The 10,220-nt window shown below is 41.0% G+C and overlaps 1 protein-coding gene across 2 annotated transcripts in view; it reads left to right on the top strand.

Moving 5' to 3' along the window:
- Nucleotides 1–461: 461 nt before the first annotated feature.
- chrnb1 (cholinergic receptor, nicotinic, beta 1 (muscle)) overlaps nucleotides 462–10,220 on the top strand; it is a 32,828-nt gene continuing 23,069 nt past the window's right edge. Inside the window, exons 1-3 of one of the 2 annotated variants that reach the window (XM_061709673.1) lie at nucleotides 462–675; nucleotides 7,328–7,461; nucleotides 9,875–9,919. In XM_061709673.1, coding sequence (XP_061565657.1) covers nucleotides 615–675; nucleotides 7,328–7,461; nucleotides 9,875–9,919 — 240 coding nt within the window. In that variant the 5' untranslated portion in view covers nucleotides 462–614. Of the gene's footprint in view, nucleotides 676–7,308; nucleotides 7,462–9,874; nucleotides 9,920–10,220 lie in introns of both variants that reach the window. The other variant, XM_061709674.1, reaches the window with a different exon arrangement.

The following is a 10,220-nucleotide window of genomic DNA, read 5'->3' as shown; positions in this document are numbered from 1 at the left end:
CGCCAAAGTGAGCCGATTTCCTATCTGTATCATTTTAAATAAAAGGCCACTAAATCAATAAAATCTCAGCAACAACAGACATTTTTAAGGAGGAAGGGCCACCGGGCTGCGGATGTTCATTTCTAGGGTTATGGATAGCGACAAAGGTTTATTCAGCCAGCCAAAACACATCACATAAATTACAAAAATAAGCATAACAACAATAAAAAAGTTCAAACTACACTGGAACAAATCAAATTTAAGTGTTTGGACTAAAACAGCAAGTTCTGAAAGCTGCCGTCTACTCAGACCTGTTCAGTGGCTGAACATCACATCATTTCAATATATTCTTTCAGAAAAGGTTTGTTTATGTAGAAAATCTTTTGCAGGGCAGACATGTGCACGGTTCACGCCGACTGAGGGTGGCACGCAGAACCCCACCCCCCTAGAAGTAATTGGAGCCTTGCACCAGTTGGTCAGGCTCTCCTGACTGACAGACAACAACAGTCTGAACAAACCAAAACTCAGTGGCTGTCGGGCTGTACGGAAGAGCAGACGACGACGGAGAACTGTGATTCACCTCCTTTGAGGATCTGTTCTCAGGAAGAGGGAGGACTTTGGATCAGGGGATCGCCATGAAGAGCCTGGATGTGTTCTTGTTGGCAGGCTGCTTATGCAGCCTGAGCGCATTGGGAGGTAAGTAGGAAATAACCTTCCCAAAGCATAGCTGCTGTCTTAATACACAGACAGAAAACCAGCAACCCAACAGGACGTCTCTGAGCAGCAAACCTCTTATTTTCCTACCTCTTCAGTGTTTGGTTCCCTTCCTCAAAGCTCCATTGGGAAACACTAAAATCTTGGTGGTTTCCACCACATTTCAAGAATATAGCAGTCACAATACATCATTTTGAGGTAGAGATGCATCCCTTATGTGTCATGCAGCATCCATTTGACATCGAGGCGGTTGTGAGCCATGATTATTAAAATATATCTCCTCTGATGTTTAGTTTTTTAGCTCTACTCACATGTTTCCATTCCCTAACCAGACGTAAAGCAGTGTTGGACAAGCCTCAGAGCTGGATGTCGTGTATGACGTGCTCATATTAGTGATCGCCGACGCCATCATGTGACTGGCAGTCAAACATCAATATAAGTGACAGACGTGGGGAGATATTTCACTAGAAGTTGAGCTATGGATGTTTGAATAATATGCACTGGGTGAATAGAAGCACTCTTGCATAAGTTGCATCACTGTGGGAACTTTAGCCGGTCTCTGGAGTGATGCTCCTGACCTCACCAAACAAGTAGGCGAGAGAAGGAGTTTGTAAATGAATGTCCTACGTCCTCTTTTAAAAAGGTGATCAATGTAGGACATCTGCATTTGCTCTGGTCACCAGCTTGAGAAACAACATTGGAAGTAGGTGGGCAAGTGAGACAGAATGACACTGTTTGTTTAATAAACCCTGGTGAATTGGAGTCAAGTCCATTGTTTCTTCGAGTGAACAGACACACCTCATCAATGCTGTGTACATTTTTACTGCCATGTTGTCAGCTGGTTCAGTAGAAGTTATAGGTATGATGGAAACTCCAAATCTGCCTCGGTATTGTTGAAGTAGTGCCAGACACGCCAGAAAACATTATCCAGGCCACTGCTCTCTGAAGCATTGTGGGAGGTCAGCAATAGATTAGACATACAGTATGTAGGTGTGTTTTAAAAGCAGAGGAGACAGAGGAGAGCCTGTCCACCTGTGTTTGCATCACGCACCTTTTCAAGGATGCTGGAGTTGCATAAAAGAGGAAAATCCAAATCCATCAGGTGAAGGAAAAACTCACATATCCAGTTCATATCCACATATGGATGAGGTCTGAAACTGATCTGAGGAAATCCAAATCCAGCTTTTTCTGTTTACACATCCACAAGTCATATCCAATTTGTGCCACAAAGAAGAAAAATAATAATCACATGTACTGTGTCACTTGAACCCTGCAGTGAACTAGATAACAGATGATGTAGCTGGATAACAGGCCTGGACCGGATCTTAACAATTGGCCCATTTCAGTCAGCCTTAAACCAGATTTCCTGAAAAGCCCAGAATCCATCCAATAAATGAATAAATCACTCAAAAGTGCATGTGATTCCAGACAAAAAAACATCCTAGACCACACAAACACTGGGATGTGTCATTCTGAATCGAAGCTGTTGTACAGGATATTGAGGGAACAGGGAGCTGGTATTTTATCTAACACCGTTAGGTAAAGTCTTTGCTCAGGGGTAATAATTGAATCGTTGGGTCCACTGAACACCAGCAGGGTATGCTGGAATGACACTATAAAATTTCAAAATGTATTGAGTGTATTAAAAACACAGAAGCCATCAGTGCTGGCGTCAATAATGTAGCCTTGAACGGTCACATGGTTCAAATGTTAGGCTCCAGGCAAACCAGTGCACTCTTGCTCATGTTTAAATGGATAGAATAAAACAATACATGCAATAAAAGAGTTGTACAAACAGAAAATAAAAGAATGATGCAGGATTTTATTTTGAAAGACGACACCTTTTAGTGCTCACAGCCACCACGAGTTCAAGTCAATATCATCTGAGATGCTACAGGCACCGCAGGGCCGTGCAAGCTGAGTGGCGTCCATTCCTTCAGAGAAATCAATGACTCTCTTGACTTCAGACAGTTGATTTAATAACTGAACACTGGTGAACAAGAGCAATGCACTCATGCTGCACTGGAGAGTCATATCGTTTATTTTGAACTTTATAGCTGCCAGCGTCGATTTTTGAATCACGTTCATCACAACTCACTCAAGTGCATTCCCCTCAGTCAGGTTATAAGAGGTGAAACACCGTTTAAGAGTCTTTACTCCAGCGTAACGTCCACACACACACACACACACACACACACACACACACACACACACACACACACACACACACACACACACACACACACACACACACACACACACACACACACACACACACACACAGTCCACTGAAGTTGGAGAGGGTCAAAAGCTCAGCAGTAGCCACTATTTTGTGGTTTTACATCAGTAGGTCTTATGGTAGTTGAGTCATGCAGTTATGGGAGAAAAGAAAAAAGAAAAGAGAGAAATTGTTGCCTTTAAAAGCGTCTTCCGGCCCATGTCTTGCAGCCAAGGTCTCGCGTGCCGAGCTAATGGGGGCGCCTTGCTGGGTGATGGTTGTCATTTATTCCCGTCAGCTCAGATCCTGCTGGGGCCACAGCGATGCCAAACGTGATGGATGCTGCATCACCGCTGCTGCTGGTTATAAATGCTTCCAACAGTCCAACGTCGAGATGGAAATGCTTGCCAGTAAAATATGGGTCACGTTTGAAAATGCAATAGAATGATTGTGTTTGCATTTTAATAGATTCACAACGTTACAAACCTGCAGCGAGACATTAATCGCCGTCAGTTGTTCTCATTTCCTGAGCAGGAAATAGCGCCTGTTTCCCAAAGTCCGTAAGATTTTTAAGAAATGCAGGAAGCTGGGATATATATTAGTTTACTGTAAAATGACATAAATACTAAAAACATGGAGGAGTTGCTTATACAGGACAACCAGCAACCATGGAAATGTTTCTATTGACGGCGATTATCTCTAATTTAACCTCATACTATTGAGACAATAATCCAGTTTAGCAGTTTAAATGAGATACTTTGACAACATTAATGTCATATTCTGGTTAAACATGTTTATAGAGTCTGGTTCAGTTGTTGGAATATGTCTTACCTGCTTTGTCTTCCGGAATTTAATGCAAGGCCAAACATGACTTTGCAGACATTATGATGATACTATATTGTGATTGTTTTTGAATTATTCTTAGTTCTGTATTTATTAATAGAAACGGCTTGTTGCCCTCAAAAAATAACTACCAGATATGTAGACCATATGTTGTCACCAAAATCCATGAAAACACCAACAGGATAATTGAAGGGTTTTACATGTGTAGAATCAGGGGGAGGAATTATGGTGTGACACGAGGGACTCAGCGTGGGATGAGAGCAGAACAGCGGAAGCAGTACTGGAGTTGAGGGGGGATGAGGGGGGATGGCATCCCCCCTGAAATAAAAACGGTCCAAATCATCCCCCCTGTAAAACTGCCATCCTCCCCTTTCCATCCCTTATGTCATTTCATCAATGAATGTGGTTTTACTGCTATTTCAACATTTAGAGTCATCACCAGAAAAATAACAACAGAAAAATAACTTATTTGACCATTTTTACCCGTTTCAAGTAAATTTTCACTTGAAATAAGTAGAAAAATCTGCCAGTGGGACAAGATTTATCTTCTCATTACCAGAGAAATCTTGTTCCACTGGCAGATTTTTCTACTTATTTCAAGTGAAAATCTACTTGAAACAGGTGAAAATTGTTGTTTTTTCCAGTGATGAGTCTTGTTTTAAGTGTAATGAGATTTTTTTACTAAAATGAGACATTTTAACTAGAAATAAGACAAATATTCTTGTTAAGATTTTGAGTTTTTGCAGTGATCCATTTTACTTATCCTGTGCAGGACAGAGTCATATTGATAAGTTCAGAAAACTGTTTTTAATTGTTGTGTTTTGATGTATTTGATGTAAGCCCAGTGGATATTTAAAGCTTACAGAAGGCTGCATTTAACTGCTGCTATGTCATTCCTGCAGTATTTCTGCAGGTGTTTTGGTCACTGCTATTATTTGTAATATATTATATTATTTGTAATCAGCACAGATTATCTGTTCCCATATGATAAAATCCACCATCCCCCCTGATTTATTTTTACAACTCGAGTACTGAGCGGAAGTGAGGCGAGGAGTTGGAGTAACGGGTGAGTTTCATGTGAAAGTGAGACTGCATCAAGGTCCACCCTGTCCTTTCTTGTTGCCATGGTGATGGATAGGGTCTGAGCTCTGACAGCAGTCTCCATGGACGGATGTATTGCAGAGGATTGGTCATGTTACCAGCCCAGATGCCACCTTTGAGTCTCAAAGTTTCTTGAGGACCAAAGCCTCCCTCTTTCCCTCTTGGCCTCGTGTGAACACACCTTGAGGTCAAGACCAGCAGCCAAAATGTGCCATAGAGCTCTGTGCACCAGCTGATGGAACAACATGGTTTTCTCTTTTTGGCTTATTTTTTAAAATAAGAGTGACAATTTACTTAACAAAAATGTTCAATCATGAAAATTAAAAGTAGGGAGGCTAACTTTATATAGTAGTAGGCAGTGGTGGACAGTAACGGAGTAAATTTACTTGAGTACTGTACTTAAGTACATATCCAGAGGATTTGTACTTTACTTGAGTATTAGATTTCTTTGGTACTTATTACTCTTACTTGAATACATTTCTAAGACAAATATTTTTACTTTTACTCGAGTAAATTTCTAGGAAGGCTGAAAAGTACTCGTTACTTTCAGGTCTGCTCTTTTTTCTTCTTCCCTAAAATCCTATTGGACACAAGCTGTTTTTGTCAAAGGAGGAGACCTATCACAGTGCACGCTCTCCACTGGGATGTACGTAAAGCGGAAATACGTCAAGCCTCCTCAAAACGATACCGCCAAAGTAGCCTGCGTTTGTCAAGACAGAGTCGCAACAACGGCTACGCCTGCGTCAGGAGAAGAAAGACAATCCGCTGAGTCGTCTGAGTCTGATAATGAGCCGGACTCGGAGCAGGGACTTTCACAAAATCCTTGGCCGTATCTTAACTCAATGTTTGAGTTCGACCGAGTAAAAAACGAGGGCACAGAAAAACCACAGACATTTATTTTCAAATGTTTATTGTGTCTGCCGAAGCAGAACTACCTCTCTGCTTTCAACAACTCAACATCGAATTCTCAGAAACAAGAGTTAAAAGATCCTTAAATTAATTTAGAAAAAATATAGTAATTTACTGATGTGGAAAATAAGAAATGTACTCTTACTCTTACTTTTACTTAAAGTAAATTTAAAAGCATTTACTTTTGGATACTTAAGTACCTTTAAAAGCAAGTACTTTTCTACTCTTACTCGAGTAATATTTTGACTGAGCTACTTTTACTTGTAACAGAGTACATTTTGACCAGTAGTATTTGTACTCTTACTCAAGTACTGGGGTCGAGTACTCTGTCTACCTCTGGTAGTAGGTACTAACTTTATACAGGACTGTCTCATTTTAATATTGCTGATCATGGCTTACAGCTTAAGAAAACTCAAATATCCTATCTCAAAAAATTAGAATATTCTGGGAATCTTAATCTTAAACTGTAAGCCATAATCAGCAATATTAAAATAATAAAAGGCTTGCAATATTTAAGTTGATTTGTAATGAATCCAGAATGTATGACATTTTTGTTTTTTTAATTGCCTTACAGAAAATAAAGAACTTCATCACAATATTCTAATTTTCTGAGACAGTCCTGTATAGTAGTAGGTACTAACTTTATATAGTAGTAAGTACTCACTTTACTGTATATAGTAGTAAGTACTAACCTTATATAGTAGTAAGTACTAACTTTATATAGTAGTAGGTACCAACTTATAGTAGTAGTAGTTATGAACGTATAGTAGTAGTTACTAACTTACAGTAGTAGGTAGAAAGGGGTACAAGTGACATAACGTGGGTTTAATTAAAGTTCATTACTTGTTAGCCTTTGGTATATCCATTTATTTATTTAAAGTCAATTTTTTTACGTTTGATAGTTTGTGTTATTAACTGCTACAAGAAAAGTTGAACATTTTACAGGTGAAGAATTTTATCTTCTGTATTTCTTATTTGCATCACTGTTTGTTTGAAAGTAATAAAACTAGACCACACTTGTTTTAGCAACACCCTTTATTTTCTTATCCAGCCGTCACTGGCTCGGCTTTTTCTCAGGAGAGGCCTCTGAACTGAATATTTGATAAGTGTAAGTTTTTCTGTCAGTTTTAAATGAGTGGGGGGGTCCGATAAAACTTATGCAGAGCCAGGCTGGAGTTGATTCTTAAATTCAGTGCAGTCAAATTGCCAGAGTTTTGATCTTTCATTTCCCAGAATCCCCAACAAGACTGGTTTTCTTCTTACAGGTGGCACATTCAAGAACCCAGTTTCAAACGTAGGTTACTTGTTGCACAATTACATTAATGCAGTCTATGATTGCACCACAACTTAAATAATAATAATATTATGTGTCCATCACTGCCTGTCATCTATCAGAGGGATGAGTTTCGTATGCAACAATGGGCAAAAGATACTCCATTTACACTCAAGCTTAAAACATCCTGCTGCTACGATAAAACCAACAGTAGAGTTTACAGATTAATCTGGATGGAGAGGGTATTGACACAAGGGTTTGACACGAGAAGTCTTGTCTGTGTCACACAGGCGCTGACGACGTGGAGAAGGCGCTGATGGTGAAAATCTTTTCTGGCTACAACCTGAAGGTCCGGCCGGCACGCGTCCCAGAAGAGAGGGTGGTGGTCCGCGTGGGGATGATCCTCTCCTCCTTCGTGGGACTGGTGAGCAAACGCATTCAGACGCATTTAAGTTTCACAGTGCTGTAGAACCTTCCCCCGACTAGAACGATGTGTCCATCACAACGCATTTAACAAATGGAAAAAAGGAGAAAAGAATAATAACGTAAATACTTGATTACAAATAAGAGGTGCTCCCTGCGTAGGCAGTCTTGTCGTTTTTGCGTTCTGAACGTGTCATTTCCATCACGCTGGTATACTTGTGCCACATTGCGAATGAACCAAAAGAATATTTGAAATGCTCTTCGAGCAACTGGACCACTCAGACTGAGATGAATCGTTGAAAATCCGGTTGGAATCACATTTTAAAAGCACCTACAAACGTAGCCTGAATCAGTTTTGACAGAAAAGGCTCAGTCATCCAGGTATAACTTGAACCTGAGTCGTCCTTTCTTTGACTTGAAAGGAGCCAGTTGAGATGGTTTGGCCACCAGGTCAGGATGGAGGTCAGGTTCTGGACATTTGGCCTTGAAATGAGGCCTCAGGTCCGACTCTGGACTTGTTGGGGAGGTTCTCTCTCACCTGTCTCAGGAAAGCTTCTGAATATCTTCTATAGAGCTAGAAGAGGTGGTTTTGGGACAGGAAGGTGGCCTGGTCTGAGACGTATGGCAACAAAAACAAAATAGATGGATGAAGTTTGATGATGATGAAATGGAAACAGGAAATATTAGGTAACGATTGGGCAGTTATGTTTGGTTTAAAGGTCTGAGCCCTTATGCAATGCTGGCATCTTCCCCTTTGCTCTTCTCCCCTCAATTTACTGCCACTTAATCTGAGCCGGTTACAAGCTTCCAGTAGTGAAATCTGTAAATAATCCTCTCAAAATCTGATGCATCAAGGTCTGGAAACACGCCAGCCGCTGACCCTTGGCGAGTCTCTCTTTGAAAATGCTGACCCCTTTATGTAATTTTCTATGTTTGTTCTTTCCCATTGAAAACCACACTGGTGAGGTGTTACAGAGCAAAAGAGCATTTAATACATTAACATCAACACACACTACCCCAGGAATAAGCTAGAGGAGCCTCATTACCATTTGTGATGACGATGAATTGTCATCTTACATGTGATTGAAGACTCAAGACACTGCTCTCTTGGCTCTCGTTCATATACAAAACTCCCACATGCAGGGAAACTACGTAGTATCCACCGTGACCACGTCCCTACGCCTCCATTCAAGGTCAGTCTTCCTCAGAGGACAAACTCATATGGGACACAAGCTCCGGAGAGGAGCAATCTTGAAAAGCGACCCAGTTGGCCGCTCATCCCCCCCCCCATGCTGCCAGAACTAGCCAGCTGAGTATTTGCAGGGTCATTACTGATACCGGCCCGTGTTGTTACAGGAAGTACCAGTTAGTTTGTAGGTCAGTAACAAGAGCAGTGTTTTGTGGGAAGGAGATAGGTTTAAGTTGAACCCCCCCCCCGTCATTCAGTGCCAGCTGTCTGCCCGACATTCCTGCCGGTGTTTTAAATAGCAGATCGGCTTCACAGAAACTCCGCCCGTCTCCTGCTTCCCGGCATGAGCATGTCACAGCCAGTGAAAATCCCACAATGCAACGCAGCCAGTTTCATTCACGTAAAAATTACTGTTGCGCTGCAAAAGTTTAAAAGCACCTCAAAACTTTCATTTACCGTTTAGTAAGATAAGATAAGATAAGAGATAAGATAATCCTTTATTATTCCCTCAATGGGGAAACTCCTGTGTTAGCAGCAGTACACTTAACATGTATACACACACACACACACACACACACACACATACATGCGGGGAAGGGGGTAAAAATTAAAAAAAGTAAAAGATATATATAATTAAAAAATATGGACAGTATATACACAATACACAATATACACAATGCAGTGGAGATAAAAAGATAAAAAAATATAAGATAAAAAATAGTGCAAAAGAAGAGAAACAGTGCAGAAGAGCAGGTAAAAAGAGTGTGAGGTAGACATATATTGCATGGATATTGCACTTATGGTTATTGCACATGTTATTTTTGTCCGTTTGCTACTGAGAGCAGGCCTTGTTGTACAGTCTGATGGCAGCGGGGAGGAAGGACCTGCGATGCCTCTCGGTGGTGCATCGCGGGTGACGAAGCCGGTCCCTTGAAGAGCTGCATCCTCCCTCTGTGATAAACTAAGCTCCTCATGAGTCAATTGTTTAATCGCAAAACAGACATTTCTGCCAGAAAGTGAGCGAACAGTCCTCGAAGCCTGGATTAAAACTGTAAAAAGCTCAGAAAATAGTAGCAGGGATCAGGTCTTCCTGGAAATTGTTGCTATAAAACTGTTTGGAGTATCCCACGTGAGTGAAGTGGTGTGTTTTTTAACCTTAAAGGATCTAAAACAAGGATTGCATCCATCATCTTTAACGCAGCATTTCACATTTTTTCCCCTTCAGAATATGAAAAATGAAGAAATGAGCACAGTTGTCGTCATGAATCTGGTAAGTGCATTCGCCTCTCAGCGAGTTGGGGGCAGATTTCGGTCGGCAGCGAATAATCTCGCTGCATTCTTGTTTACTAACAAAGGACTAATATGTCTCTACACTTTATCGAGAAGGAACACCTCACCGTGTACAGCACACACACACTTGCAGGAGCGACCGGGAGAACAGCTGGAGTGGTCACAACACTAGGCGAAAGGAAAACATATGCAAATGCTCTCGTTGTTATGCAAATGCACGGGGTACTCATCCCCAGGGAGCGCAATTACAACAGTGGAAAAATGAAAAATAAAACTCAAAC

Source organism: Cololabis saira, chromosome 20 (assembly GCF_033807715.1).
Source record: "Cololabis saira isolate AMF1-May2022 chromosome 20, fColSai1.1, whole genome shotgun sequence".
NCBI classification, from domain to species: domain Eukaryota; kingdom Metazoa; phylum Chordata; class Actinopteri; order Beloniformes; family Belonidae; genus Cololabis; species Cololabis saira.
This window is presented reverse-complemented; position numbering and strand designations above follow the sequence as displayed.